This window comes from Cydia splendana, chromosome Z, assembly GCF_910591565.1.
Source record: "Cydia splendana chromosome Z, ilCydSple1.2, whole genome shotgun sequence".
Classification (NCBI taxonomy): domain Eukaryota; kingdom Metazoa; phylum Arthropoda; class Insecta; order Lepidoptera; family Tortricidae; genus Cydia; species Cydia splendana.
The window spans coordinates 4997420-5013413 of NC_085987.1; the positions used below are offsets into that span (position 1 = coordinate 4997420).

Here is a 15994-nt window from a genome sequence, read left to right on the forward strand (position 1 = left end):
TTTTATCAATTTGTAATCATTGCTAGACACTAGGCTTAAGGTCTTGTCGCTTTCATTATTTTTCAGTACGAATCAAACGAGACCATTGATAGAGAGGTGATAGAGGAGACGGACTGGAATGAACCATTGGTTGTAAACCCACACCTCCGCTCCGCTTGGATTACAACCAATATTGGGTGATTCCCGCGCGTCTCCTCTCCTCTCATCTCCGCTTACCTCTGCCCCAGTGGAAAGGCAGCCTTTTTAGTCAAGCCTAGAGTTAGACCAAGAAAAGTCTGCAGCGATTTTGATAGTACACGTAGTGCAAGTGTTGTTTATACGTCATAATTTCATAGAAGTAACACTTGCACTGCGTGTGCCATCAAAATCGCTGCAGACTTTTCTCGGTCTAACTCTATTCAACTTAAAGTAGTAGTAGAAAGGCAGTTTAATGGCCATAGGACCAGAATCTGCTACATATTAACCAGATACTGAAAACTATTCCGATGTTTATCATTGATTTCACCGAAACCATTCGTTTTCAGTGAACATACATCGTACATACTGGATGTAGTATCATTATTAGCCATCATTTGTGACGTTTTCAACCAAAAGGTACCACATTGTCGGTTGTCGGAAATAGCGCCTTATTGACAACCGACAATAAGTACCTAGCACCCTTTTGGTTGAGAATGGCACATTTGATCCGTACTGAACGCTGTCGCGTTCGTGCCCTGAATAAGTTTTTTTTAACTATTAATGTACATGGTTAGTTGATATTAGGTCATTACCTATGAAATTGGCGTTTTGTTCGGAGAATTTCAACGAAACACGAATTTCCATACAATTAATTTTGCGGATATTTTTTTGATGGCTAATTCAAACCAAACAAAATTTTTCCAGTAATTTTTGACACCTTTAAGGTATGTTTTCAATATCTCCATTTCTTGAAAATTGGTACCATTAGAAAAATATAAGTAATTTTAATACTCGAACCGACAGCACATGAAAAGACCTATTTTCAAGGCTTAATTCTGAACACTTAACAATAAAAAATAACAATTAATTGCTGTCAAGCAGTTTGGCGAAATCATATTGTAGTTTTATTGTAATTGTGTATGTACTTTTGTAAAAAAAAAAAAAACTAGGATCAGACTTATATCTATGAACAAAAACGCCAATTTCATAGGTAAGGACCTAATATTACTTAGTATGTTATTACATTATCGGTAAACATAGAAATACATACCGAGCGCTTATAAAACGCTTATATATTTGTTTTCGAAATATAATTTAATATTTACCGGCCCCAGTCACGGCCTGGAGGTAATGGCGTTACAAGCTCAAGACGCCGGGTCGTAACCGGGCCTCCGGTACTCGAGGCTTTACTTTACTGTACTTTAGGGTTCCGTACCCAAAGGGTAAAAATGGGACTCTATTACTAAGACTCCACTGTCCGTCTGTCACCAGGCTGTATATACCTAACTGATGAACCGTAATAGCTAGAGTGTTGAATTTTTCACAGATGATGTATTTCTGTTGCCGCTATAACAACAAATACTAAAAACAAAATAAAATATTTAAGTCCCATACAGCAAACGTGATTTTTTTGCCGTTTTTTGCGTAATGGTACGGAACCCTTCGTGCGCGAGTCCGACTCGCACTTGGCCGGTTTTTTCTTTGTATAATATCTACTTTATTATTGCGCACTCAATGAATTTGATCAAACAATCGTTATCGATGTTATATACGATAATTCTACCGCGCCCTGTGTGCTTATAATACAAACACAGGCCACCTGAAGTACAATATGAAACATATAAGACAATACGCTATCACCACACATAATCACTTCCGCACTAACTCTTTAAGGTCTAAGGCCTAAAGGTATATAAAAGCACACTAAAAAGTTCTGCACCAGATTGACACCGTGTCGTAGTCGTCTAATTGACGGCGAGCGGATATAATACGTTGAGGCAGCGCTGGTCTGGTGTCGAGCTTGTTAGTGTAGTGTACTACAACCTTTATTTAGTGGCGTTCAGGTTTGGAACAACATGACATGACATAAAATTTGGAATGAAACTTAAGAATGTCAATATTAGTCGTATTTATGCCATCCTTACTGATAGTGCCTTCTTCGCATAAATGAACTGCAACCAGGTGCTAATCGTCTTGATAAAGAAGTTTTGAAAATTTATTTTAATGTGTAATAGGCCAGATACGAGTATGTAGTAGGTATTATGTACATTTGTTTGATACAAACATCGTTATCAATCGATAATCTTTCCACGCCCTGCTTGCTCCCTATGCAATTTGTTTGCATTCCAGTGCAAGGAGAATATTAAACATATACTTAATATCTAAGTTTACGTCTTAAAGTAAATAGATAGAAGGGTCAAAAACGTCTCGCAAAACGATAGTATTTCATCGATAAGCAGCGATTGCAAAAGCAATCGCTGCTTACTTATCGCTGGAACTAAAAAGTTTCAAGAAATATACGCTCGTGGACGGAACAGGCCCTATGACGGAATTAGTCACAGCATTGACGTTAATTAATGTCAAAAGACATACTGAACTTTAACTCATACTCGTACTAAAAAGTATTCAACACAGAACCCCTAGTGTTAATTTCAGTCGATAGTGTGATGTGATAGTGCATGAAGTCTCAACGCCAATCTATTCTTTTCATACTAGATAACAAACTCCAAGTTTGCACTTCCCAAGTAACACAAAAGTAGCTGAATATTGTTTGAATAATAGAGCATTCCGTACTGTATGCTGAATAAGGTAGCTGTATAACGTCTGTATAAGCGCTTATACAGACGTTATACAGAAGGTTTGGGCGCAAAGTGGGCTAGCCCACGCCGCTTATTACTGAATAACAGTAATGTAATAGCTGTATAAGTGTGTGCCCACACATTGAATCGCTGAATAACACTGGTATAGAGGCTGTCAAAAGCTTCTATACCGCTTTTAAACCAAAGTTACCCAGCTTTGTATAGAATGACTCAGTTAGTCACACGTTATGCAGCTTTTGGTTCTAAAGTGCATTGTTACAGAAAATATATTCAGCTATTTGTGTATGATTTGTCTTCCATTTTAATTTGTGAACTCGTGTCAAAGTGTAGTGTCTGAAGTGAATACAAAATAAGGAGGACATTACCCATATGTTGATTTGATGTTTACATAACATCAATTTCATTGCGCATGCGACGTTACTGTTAATATATATATACATTTTATTTAAAATTTTAAAGCGCCGCGTAAATAATGCACTATTTAGAAAGTAAATATAGAAAATGTAGTACTCCACTTTTAAATTTGTAATTTTTTTGCGGTGTTTAGATGTTTTAGTGATAGAAAATGTACTTTAACAAGTTATGCTACGATAAAACTAGTTTTATAAATGAATATAAATAAGTTTTTCAGTTCATTTTAAATTCTTATTTAATTTTAGATGTTAGAATATGAGCAACCGTAATGGCGTCCGACTGTGCTGAATATAAGCTGCTGCCACAGCTATTATGTGCTAAATTTCTGAATAGGCATTCACATTATTCGCGTTACTAAGCTACATGTTAGATAATAATGGTTTTAGAACAACAAGTTTTGAATAACATCAGTATAATAGTAATTGTTTTCGCAATCTTAAAGCATATTAGGGTTCTATACACAAATGGTAAAAACCACATCGATCCTCACTAGTTTGATGAGAAACATTATAGGTATGTAACACGGGCAATATTCAATCCTACTTCCTACTAATATTATAAACGCGATGTAATATTTAAGTTATATGATAAATCTGGGGGCACGGCAGACTACACAGTTATTTTTTCCGTTATCAGTTCCGACAAATATGTAGTAGGTAAAGGTATACGCAAAGATGTACGAAGTGAGTACGAAGATGTGTATAGTATGAGTATGGTGTGGTTACGAGTATGGTATGAATATGAATATGGTATAGGTGCGAAGGTGCGGGTATATTAGTAGCGGGTATCACGGGTATGAGTACAAGTATAGTTTGGTATGGGCAGTATTGTTTAGGTATGAGTACGAGTATAGTGTGGGATGGGTATGAGTAGACCCACTTGAAACCTAAAAACAGTCTGTTCAAAATCGATTGATCGATTTCGCTATATTTTTATGGGGGTGATTATTTAATTTTTCTCATACCCAGTCGAGTCTACAAGTTTTTAATGCAACAATATCAATAACTAGCATTTGCCACCTTGTTTGCCAACTAGCAACAACCTTAAATGGCCATTGGTAAACTTTATCTCGTTGCAGTAAGGTATGCAAATGGTCAGTTAACAGTGTTTACGATGGTAGCTAGCAATTGTTTTACGTCATTAAAACGACAATGCATCTTGTGTAAAATAACCAATCGAAGAGAATTGTTAAGAAAACTAAACCTCGTTTTTTTAAATAATGGTTGGATTAAAGAATAAATACGCAAGATGCGTTCAAAATAAAATAAAAACACGCTCAAGCTCAAAGCAAACAGGCTCAAGTAGCACTGTTGACCGTGTATAAACTTATAAAGCTACGGAACCCTCTCCACCGCGCATTTGTTGATACTAAGCAGTAGTTTGAATAGCGCTGCTCATTGCGTTCATTTTGCAGCTTTTAGCAAGAAAAGATAGTATATGTGTACTAAAATCGCTATAACTTAAGTATAAGTGTTGTTTTAGTATTTATTATTCAGACGTTATGTCTATAAAAGCCATAACTAACCCATATATGCAGCTACTGAATAACAAATAATATGTGGATTTCATTACAGCTTCCAGTAATAGCGTCCACCTTTATTCAAAAACTAGCATTAAAGCAGAAACTGCAACCGCTTTTATATAGTTGAAAGCCTTCACCGACGCTTCTTTTCAGCATTTAGTAGCCACTATCACATTTTTCTTAATATTGTCTGTTTAATATCTCACGACACAAAATATATACAGCTAATTGCTGCTAATGCTGCTATTAAGCAGCTTTTAGTAACCACAAATGCTTTAAGCTGAATAATGTCTGACTAACTGTGTAAGAAATAAGTATTATTCAGCTTTAATATGCAAAACCGATACTATGCAAAACTTATTCAGCATTTATTGGTATATAGGCCCCACTAGGCCCACATATTTTCTTATTCCGAATTTAGTAATTTCCACCGCTTATACACAAAATTTATACAATCTTAATTTGAATAAGATGATAATTTTACTCTATTATCCTGCTTGTGTGTTACTTGGGTTAGAAAGCGCATCGCCTTGTTAGCGCTTATTAGTATTAGTAATAAGTTATTACACTTCTACTACTTTTCCACTGACATGATTGATATTTTTCAGTGACCTCTGTTATTATAAAATAAGGGTGACAGCTGGTAGCTACAGTTACCAAAAGCATGTGAGTGGTTATGAGCCTCCGTTTCTAAGTACTTAGGTACCTTTAATTTTATAAATAGTAAAACAGCGTAGCCTTTGCCCAGCAGTGGGACACAAAATAGGCTAATAAAAAAAAACAGCGTAACTTCAAACACAAACCAAGGCGCTTATGACCGTTTTAGGCCCAGTATTCCATTACGTAAGTTTTCAATCGCGGTCTTTGCTCAGTGTGTGGCGAGAGTTATTGAAATCAATACGGAGAATGGAAAAATATTCACAAAGTCGCAATCAGGACAGTGCAGAAAGGATTTTGCATTGTATTAACTGCCAGGGTGACATCTAATTAATGTATGTTTTGTTTTCAAGGATGTCTTCTTGAAGCGGGTTGCACCACGCTTATTCAACGAACTAAATAACGCTAAATTCCATGGCTAAATATAAATATGGCTTGTATTGACATGACACCTGTCATAGTACCCAAGCTGTTTTGAAAAATACCTACTATAACTGATAGTAGTTTTTTTTGCAAATTCACATTTGTGAGGGTATTGGCCTTACCAGGCCCAAATAAGAGGGGCAAACCAAGGCAGCGGTGGCGTAACGTCATCGCCAAAGATTTACACGCCTGTGGGTTAGTGGAAACCGATGTCCAGGATAGAGCGAAGTGGAAGGAGAAAAGTAGGAAATCGGACCCCGTCACAGGGAAATGCTAGGAACACAATTTTTGACTCCGTAACTTTGTTTGGACTAGTTAGGGGGTGAACATATCAAAAGTCCCCGGCTGTAGCCTTTGAGCCGGAGGGGTGAGAAGGGGTAAGAAGGTCCCATTTTTCGGGTTTTCACTTATATCTTGGAAACTTTGCGCCTTAGCGACATAACTACTTAGACAAACCGAAAGCTGATTAAATTTGCTACAAGTTTAATCTAGTCAAGTTTTTCGATATCTTGAACAGTTTTCGGGATATCCTCTCTTGAAAGTTTATTTGGGGCTCTCAATTTTATCTTGACTTCTACACCAGTGAAACTACTAGGCCATGTTTGGTATCGTTTTCGTATAAATCGGGGGTGCTGAATCCATTTTGACTTGAATTTTTACAACCCTAAATAGCCGAAAGTGCCATACATTAGAAAGGGATAGCATGATTCGTCCCTGAATCGCTGTCAAACTTCGATTCTTTACAGTAGTCCTATTATTTATTCTGTGACCGCGTGACCATTAACGTTACACGGTGCGAGGATAATTAAGAGCCCATCAACGTGCGCACTAGCGCCACTGCTAAATAATCGTGATTATTTAAATTTGACGACAGGTATTTAAAAAAGGGGGCCGCTACTTACTGTATTGTGTATTTAAGTACCCTTTGAATACATTAAACTATTTTTTATGTTGCTGGATTCGTCAATCTATGCGCCCAAATTTAAAACGGCCGTTTTTGTTTTGAGTTCCTAGATCGACGAATCCAGCATCATAAAAACTAGTTTGATGTATTCAAAAGGTACTTAAATACACAATACAGTACGTAGCGGCTCCCTTTTTTTAAATACCTGTCGTTAAATTTAAATAATCACGATTATTTAGCAGTGGCGCTAGTGCGCACGTTGATGGGCTCTTAATATTTTACTAAATATATCTTCTGTTGTCACAGGAGTCCTGCCGGCTGGTCGGAGGCTCCAAGTTCTACCAAGTAATGGAGGGCGCGGCCTCCGGAGACGGCTGCACGCCCTCCCCGACAGAGAAACACGACCACATGAAGCCGACAGACAGCGAGGACGAAGGTACGTTACACAGTCAACTTTTCTCTTTCACTCCAATTAGGGCCTAATTAGAGTGACAGAGAAATATGCCCGCAATTTGCGAACTTCGGTGTTCGCGGTAAGCGCACATATCAGTGCGGAATGGCAGAGGATTTTCACCATTTTGCCACCGGTCAGCACACACTATCCGCTTAGATATTATTATAATTTAAATAATTGCTTTCCATATAAAAACTACATGAAAATTGCCTAGGTAAATAACATAGCATTGATTAAATTTCCTTTAGCCCATCTCAAAAGCCTACTCTTCTGGTGTACAGGTAGCCTCAAGTAAAATCACCTCTACGCCCCATAAATAAAGTCCACTATTCATCACACTAGTTCATAAGCTTTAACGCTGCAAGTATTCATAATGAAAATTGAATTTCTCCTCATTACCCTTGACCGGTAGTCACAGGTCTGTGAGGACCTCAACTACTAGACGGTGCACGGGGAGAGGTTTTTCAAGTCTTAGCTAAATTTGCGAAGTGAGTATATATGTAGGTCATAACTGTCATAAGCTTTTATTATGAGATCAACCCCGAAATCACGAAAAATACTGAGCCTAACTGTATGAAACAGCTATTTTATTCGTGATTTCGAGGTAGGTCCCTTAATAAAAGTTGTTCAATATGAGGTCATACAAATTCACTTCTAAAAATATCTCTTCAGTTGCGCCCACGTTTCTCATAAGCTGGGGCCCGTTTCTCAAAAGCTGGGGCCCGTTTCTCAAAAGCTTGTAACTTGTATAACAAGTGGAAGTGCCTTTCTAACAAAAGCTGTCAAAAAGTGGCATCCGCTTGTATTATACTAGTGGCTCTGTGAGCTGTAGACCTCGCGAGCAGAGCTTAAAACTGAATAAATGTATGGTTCCGTTGTTTAGAAGAATTTAGAGAATCTAATTTGACCATAAAAACTTAACTATCAATTGCTTACAAAATTCGGGAATTTGTTTAGATATGCGACCTGTAGAGTAGAACATATGGACAATTCAAACTTACACTGATATCAGAAAGACATCTAACTGATGTCATTTAGTTATCGTGCATTTCACTCGTTCTTGTCCGTATATGTATTGGCGCAAGCGAGACGCACGATGACTACTAAATAAAAATATCATCCCGATGTCAGTGTACGGTCGATGCCCCTTGAGTATCCACGTCGCCATACTAATTGTATAGAAAAGTGGATAGAGTTAGACCAAGAAAAGTCTGCAGAGATTTTGACAGCACACGCAGTGCCAATGTTATTTGTGCCAGTGTCAAAATCTCTGCAGACTTTTCTCGGTTGAGTGTGGCCCATAATTTCCGAAAATCATTTTTTCTTCGAGGCAATTACTCCGTTCTCATATTTTGCGTTGCCCATAATTTCCCGAAATCATTAATTCTCGGTAGCAATTTTATTACTCCGTTCCCATATTTTCCCAATGGTTTTCTTCCGCAATCGCCTATTTTTAATATTTTTAAATTAATCTTTTCCGTATAGTTTTCGTTCTTTTAAATATCAAGGATAATATTTTCTTGTTACTGTATGTTAATAGTGTAGTAATTATATTTGTTTCTTGTAGGTATTTCACATACAACAAATATCAAAAACACTAAAATTAAAACATAATTTAAAAAAACTACAAGTAAAAAACCAAACGCTGTCAGCCAATAACTCTAACCTACCTATATCTGGGAGCAGATTCGTTTTTAGGGTCATCAAAAAAAAATAACCCTAACCTACCTATCTCTGGGAGCACTTTCGTTTTTAGGGTCATCAAAAAAAATAACCCTAACCTACCTATTTGAAAAAAACCTGGTTATTAAAAAATAAAATAAAATAAAATAAAATTATTAAAAAAAAGAGAAAATATGGAGATACAGAATATTTAGTTAGTGAAAAAAAAAGCCTACTGGTTATTTTAACTACTGGGATCAAAAAGAAAAGGGAATACATTGAGAAAGGGAAAATTTAGTTTATGAAAAAATGTCCACGAAAAATTAAATAAAGCGAAGAAATTCCACTGGGAAAAAATGAGAACGGAGTAATTGCCTCGAAGAAAAAATGATTTGCGGAAATTATGGGCCATTTTAGCGAGGCGATTAAAAGGCTCTAGGATAATGTTAGTTAGACTTTGAGCCCGGGAAAGCGCAACGTACGAGCAACCTACAGCTAGTTCCCTGATCCCAAGGTCGACCACTACCCTAGGCAATGTTAACCCCTGCGATTTATGGATGGTGACCGCCCATACTAAGGGGCTGTCCATAAATTACGTCATCTATTTTTGACGATTTTTGACCCCCCCCCCCCCCCTAAAATCATCCAAAAATCATGCTTCATGTGACCCTGTTTCCTCCTACGTCATGCTACCATCATCCGATGTCCAGACCCCCGCCCCCTAATTTGAAATGACGTAATTTATGAATAGCCCCTAACGTCGTAAGTGGAAATTGACTCCTGGAACAGCCATGTCCTTGAACTTAAACCGCTAAAAAAATGTTCAAACAAAAACTCGAACGAATACGCTTACCTCGCGCTTCGCGCTCGCTTCAATCAGCAATACGATGTTTAAGTGCAAAAAATAAATAAAAAAAGTTGCATTTACTGGGGATCGAACCGGGTACCTATCCCATATCCTTGCTTGTAAGCGTCTTTCCAACTGCGCTATGATAGCATTTAGATGAGCTGACGAAATTTGGTTACTTATTCTCGAGTAAGAATTTAAATATCTAATCTAAAGAGAATAAAATGTATAGGGGACGTGCATGAACTATAGGGGGCAGCACAGGAGCCGTCAGATCTTTGGCGCGAAGCGTAGATGAGTAGTTTATGATTCCGATGAAGCCCATGAGATGGCAGAACCTACTATGCACAAGGAAACGTACTTACGAGAACGGTAGATGGTAGCACTTGCTTTGGCAATGTACATGTGCACATATGTTTCCGATTCAGGCCACAAGATGGCAGGCCCTCCAACGCGCACGGTCCCTATAGTGGGCGTGCGTGAACTATAGAGGGTAGCATAGGAGCCGTCAGATTTTTGGCGTGAGGCGTAAATATGACGTTTATGCTTCCGATGTAGCCCACAAGATGACAGAACCTACTATGCATAAGGAAACGTACCTACAAGAACGGTAGATGGTAGAACTTGTTTTGGCAATATACATGTTTCCGATTCAGACCACAAGATGGCAGACACTCCAACGCGCACGGTACCTATATGTAGTAGAGGGTTATTGTCATACTAAATTTTGTAGTCACAGTAAATTTACTGCCATCTTTCGATATAGGATTAAAATGAAAATGAAAAAAAAAATATCAAAAAATGTATATATGTATGGATAAATTATTTTTTTTATTTTTAGAACGCCATATGATTTTGACCCATGTTCTTTTACTGATATGAGTAAAAATTGTTAAATATAAAATGGTGTCGCCATCTAGACGAGCATAGGCCAAAGGTATGGCCGTATATTTAAGAATCAAATTTTCTTTAAAGCGCAAAAAGCCATCATCTCTTGCAAAAAATACACGAATACGCTTAGCCCGCGCTTGATTTAAATACGATTTTTTTCATTTTTTCAAAATAAAAAAATAAAATAAAAAACAACAATTGATACGAAATTTAAGTATAAAAAAATACAAAAAGTTATGTAGCAGCATACAATTACTGGGGATGGAACCAGGGACCTCCCTATGCAAACAAAAAAGCGAACGTTTGCAAAATGCGCCATGATAGTTCTTACTAAAGCTGACGAAATTTAGCTACTCATTCTCAAGTAAAAACTAAATATCAAAATACCGCCGAAACCAGCGATACAAATTTTCTGAATTTTTAGCCATTTAATCTATAAACATATATCAAAAAGAAAAAAACTCTTATGATATCGATACGACTATTTGTTTAGGCGACAGGTATTACAACTCCGCCATTTTTAAAAATTTCCAAAAACCGGATTGACAAAAAAAAAATATTTAGTCATAGTATCTGGTCAAAAAATTTCATGAGAATCGGTAAAGAATTGCGACCTGTAGAGGAGAACATCCGGAAATACAAAACTAAATATCTAAATACCGCTTAAACCAGCGATAATTTTTTTCTGCATTTTTTGCTATTAACTCTGTAAACATGTCTCAAAAAGAAAAATTTCTTATGATATCGATACGACTATTTGTTTAGGCGCCAGGTATCACGACTCCGCCATTTTTAAAAATTTCCAAAAACCGGATTGACAAAAAAATTTTATTTAGTCATAAAATTCGGTCACAAAATTTCACGAGAATCGGTTAAGAATTGCGACCTGTAGAGGAGAACATCCGGACATACGAAAGCAAAATGCCCGAGTCAAAACGTAGACCTTCGCTTCGCTTCGGTCAATTATAATAATATGTACCTATGCTAGTTTTAAGGTATTTATCTATGGGCCAATAGTTGCCTAAAAATGAATATTTTCATTTTCATTCATTACAAGTTACAAGCTTTTGAGAAACGGGGCCCTGTACTCATGTTAATTAATATTTCCAAAAATTTTATGTTAGGGGTTAGCCTGGGTTGTTAATATAAAATGGTGTAGTTTAAAACTCAGTTGTGCTGCTCGAAATGCATTTCACAAGTAAAATTATGGTGACGTAGCGTCCATTGCATTGTGCGGTGTCTATTTAGTCTGTGTCGTAATTTAATTCCCCGTATTTTACGCTGCCAAGCTTGTTGCACATTTTCGAACGTGAATAACTCATTTAACCTGGAGGATCCCATATTTTACCGTCTAATGCTAATAGGGCCCCTTGCACCATCCAGAGTTAGCCAATAACTCGGAGTTAACCGTTAACACAACGACACTGTACTCGAATAGTACATTACGATACAAGTACGGAAAATATGAAATTCGAAACGAGTGGCGATAAATTAAAACATAACCGAAGGGATTGTTTTAAATCGACACGAGTTGCGAATTACCTATTCGCACGTGTATTGTACAACGTTTTACAGTACACATGTTTTAAACTTTTGACATATGCACGGAAAGTGCTGTTTCTCGCACTAGTGCGGGAAAGTAGGACCATATGTACTGAAAAACGTATTATCTTTAGCATATTCTCACTTACAAACGCAAAAGTTGGTTAAAATTAAAATCTGAAAGTTAAATAGCCGGACTATTTAATCCATTTAATCAAGTCAAGTTTACAAACAGTTCCAATAGGGTATTTGACTGTATTTAAAATAAATTATTTTACACCTTGCATGAAATAAACCACCAGAAGATTAATAGAGATACGTAGACAACAGTTATTTTTAGACACAATATCTATTTTAATTAGAGTAGGTAATTTGATTGTGACGTCACATACTAGTGTTTCATATAAATTCCATAGTAGCAAAATCGTTTTGACAGTTTGAAAAACGAAACTGATTTGACTAGTAGTCAAATACCGTATTGTAACCGATCTCTTTAGTTTCAGACGTGGACCAAGAATGCACCGTGTTCAGCGGCGTCAGCTACCTAGGAGCCCAGAACATCGCCGACCCCAAATCTGAGACGGACATACAGAGGATCATGAAGGAACTCAGTTCCATGCCGGAGAGCAGAGACGGCATTGCGGTGTCTATTTCTATACCTGTCTGCTCGCAAGGGCTCGTTGTGTGAGTATCCTCTATTATGTTATGTTTGTGAGTGTGTGGGGCTCAGAACATCGCAGATCCCAACTCAGAGACGGACATATAGAGGATCATGAAGGAACTCAGTTCCATGCCGGAGAGCAGAGACGGCATTGCGGTGTCTATTTCTATACCTCTCTGCTCGCCAGGGCTTGTTATGTGAGTATCCTCTATTATGTTATGTTTGTGAATGTGTGTGGGGCTCAGAACATCGCAGATCCCACATCAGAGACGGATATACAAAAGGATCATGTCGGAACTCAGATCCATGCCTGAGAGCAGAGAAGGCGCACACGAGCTGAATAAATGACCATTGTTAATAGCTCGGTACTACTTACAGGGCTAGCGTGTCTTATTTCAAATGTTTGGTATGCTTGTGGTGGTGTGTGGTGTGTTTTAGTCCGTGACAACCCTACTGTGTTCTTGTGCGGTGTCGGCATTTACGCAAACATCAAAGGCATCGGTCTGCCGTTACTTTTTAAACTGTGCCAGTAGTAACCAAGTATTCCATCAACAGGCTATACCAAGCGGACACGAACAGCGTCATGACGCGCTACTCCGTCAACCGGATCCTGTTCTACGCGCGCGGCACGGCCGGCTCGCCCGTCGCGTCCTGCTTCGCGTTCACGTGGTCCCACGGCGAGACGAGGGAGTCGGCTGTATATCGCTGTCACGTGTTCCGCTGCCACATAGCGGAGGCGGTCAGCCAGGTGTCAAGTAAGTACAGCGACATGACGTACTTCGTCAACCGTATACCTGTGCCGTTTCTCGCCAGTTTTCAACCCGGAGTTCGCGCAGATCAGCGTCCACCACATCCGCCCATCGATACCTAGGTCGACCGACCGGCGGCGTCCTATCGGTTTTCCTTCAAACGCTCTTTCCACCGCCCGATCGCCTCCATTCGCTTAAGATGGCCGAGCCACCGAAGCCTTTGCGCCTTGGAATTGGAACATAACTCTTAATAATTTCCCAGAACCTATTTACAAATATTTTATCTTTTGAGACGTCTTGTAATATTTGCATTGTGTTCATGCAGTAAAAAAATGTCCGTTTCGTACATTTTGACTGATCAGATTACGTAGTTTTCTAAAAAAAAATTCGTAATTTCGGGATTGCTCCCATAGTGAAAGCTACTCAGTATGGTTTATATACTTAGTTAAGCTTTACTCGCAAAATACCGCTAAGGGCCACTTGCACCATCCTGCTAACCCGGCGTTAAGCGGTTAAACCGTTAACCCAGTGTCAAATTGTACTGGTAACCATGGTAAATGTAGGTTTAACCGGTTAACCCCGAATTAGAGGAATGGTGCAAGTGGCGCTAAGAGTTGCAAAACATCCTTATGTCCCTGTAAAACGGCATCACACGTATTGATATATGTACACATATAATGATTTAACTTACATCGAAATGCACCCTCTCACGTTTCTGATAGACCAACCACAACATGATGCGATTCCTTACGGCGGCATACATTAATAGTTAAACATATATTATGCGAACCTGACCTAACACAACGTATCTCATATAAGTGGCCTTGAGACAGCCTTCATGCTAAACTCACCTTTATATACAGCTTCGCATTGAGTCGGTTTTGCGTTGAAGCCACTGCTGTCTGGCCGATTTAAATTTTCCTGTTTAACTCTTGTTTACATGAACCGGCGTGCATTGATGTAGGTATTACGTTAATGCTAAGCGTAGGGTCGCCACTGTTGGCAGACATTTATGAATGAGAATGTATTCTTTATGGCTACCTAATGCCAAAATCACTTGTGCCAGAGCGGCTACGCTGCTCTAAAATATCTGAACATTGCTAAAGGTGCATGTACATCTGTTTAATGCGACCCGTCCTTTTGAGTCCTCTGTTTTAAAACTAAGACTCAGTTTTTAATTAAGTCGATACTCGTGACCTTTGTAACTTGAGAGACCCGCGTAGACTTGAGTTCTTTTCAGTTCACTCTCAATTTAATCACAAACCATTTCTAAATGTTATTATCGTCATGTAAAATTGACGTGTGATAACTTTTTCAACTTATCATTGATTGCGATTTCCTAAGTCCACCGGTAGACCGTTCCATAGCTTAACTGAGTAGGCAGTGAAAGACCACACACGCACGCGACTTTTTCGGCGGAAAAGTGACCCGTTATAGATATATCTACATATTTTAAAATGTCTAAGGGTTACTTATATTGACGGGCTGATCGACGCTAAACAAAACTGAGCTATCTATAAAAACTTTTATACAACATTATTTTGCGAACTCAACGGTGACAGACGGTTTGGTGCATCCAAACCTAACTCTGTCTCACGGGAGCTTCTTAGTTAAAATTACCTGCTTAAAAATCTCAATAATTTGCTTCTGTAAATAGAACCTAGCCTGGGCAAACTTTACCTACACACATTGCGCATGTCCATGCAACAGGCGACGAGCAGGACTCAGTGTTGACTCAGCGACCCATAAGTCAGCTGCGATGCGTATGTATATCATAGTGGCGCTGCTATACTCCAGGAGAAGACGGATAGGCATCATACACTTCACGGTGAAAGTTGCCGGTTTCAACCGCGTTTTAGTACTCATGTGTAACATTACTGTTGGGTGGAATTTTAGATGGCGATAAGTATGAAAAAGTTTTGTAAGTATTTCTTTATAATTCACACTATATAATTATTCTAGTTATCACTTACGAGTATGTAATCAAATTCGGAAATTTTATATATTTTCAAATGACACGCATTTAGTTTCCGGCGCCGGCTAATAGATAGGTCGACCAACCGTGTTCCTTAGCTGACAATAAAACATTTTTTGCGATGTGTATGTATATCATAGTGGCGCTGCTATACTCCAGGAGAGGACGGATAGCCATCATACACTATACGGTGAAAGTTGCACGTTTCAACCGCGTTTTGGATCTCAAGTGTAACATTACATTACTGTTGGGTGGAATCCTAGGCGGAGATAAGTTTGAAAAAGTTTTGTAAGTATTTTTGTATAGTTCACACTATATAATTAATCTAGTTATCACTTATGTAATCAATTCGGAATTTTTATACATTTTCAAATGACAGGTGCGTGATTTAGTTTCCGGTGCCGGCTAATAGATAGGTCGACTAACCGTGTTCCTTAGCTGACAATAAAAAAAAAATGCGATGTGTATGTATATCATAGTGGCGCTGCTATACTCCAGGAGAGGACGGATAGCCAT

The 15994-nt window shown here is 38.3% G+C and overlaps 1 protein-coding gene and 1 long non-coding RNA gene across 7 annotated transcripts in view; one reads left to right on the top strand and one right to left on the bottom strand.

Annotated features, from left to right (window-relative positions):
- The window catches only part of LOC134804314 (uncharacterized), a 538216-nt gene that overhangs the window by 224314 nt on the left and 297908 nt on the right, over positions 1 to 15994 (bottom strand). The gene's annotated exons all lie outside the window — the stretch shown is intronic.
- Positions 1 to 15994, top strand: part of LOC134804270 (rab GTPase-activating protein 1-like) — a 111507-nt gene that overhangs the window by 25940 nt on the left and 69573 nt on the right. For 4 of the 5 annotated variants that reach the window (XM_063777253.1, XM_063777254.1, XM_063777250.1 and 1 more), the window contains 3 exons: positions 7004 to 7133; positions 12591 to 12777; positions 13310 to 13509. In XM_063777253.1, the coding sequence (XP_063633323.1) occupies positions 7004 to 7133; positions 12591 to 12777; positions 13310 to 13509 (517 nt within the window). Of the gene's footprint in view, positions 1 to 7003; positions 7134 to 12590; positions 12778 to 12814; positions 12952 to 13309; positions 13510 to 15994 lie in introns of those variants that run through there. The other variant, XM_063777255.1, reaches the window with a different exon arrangement.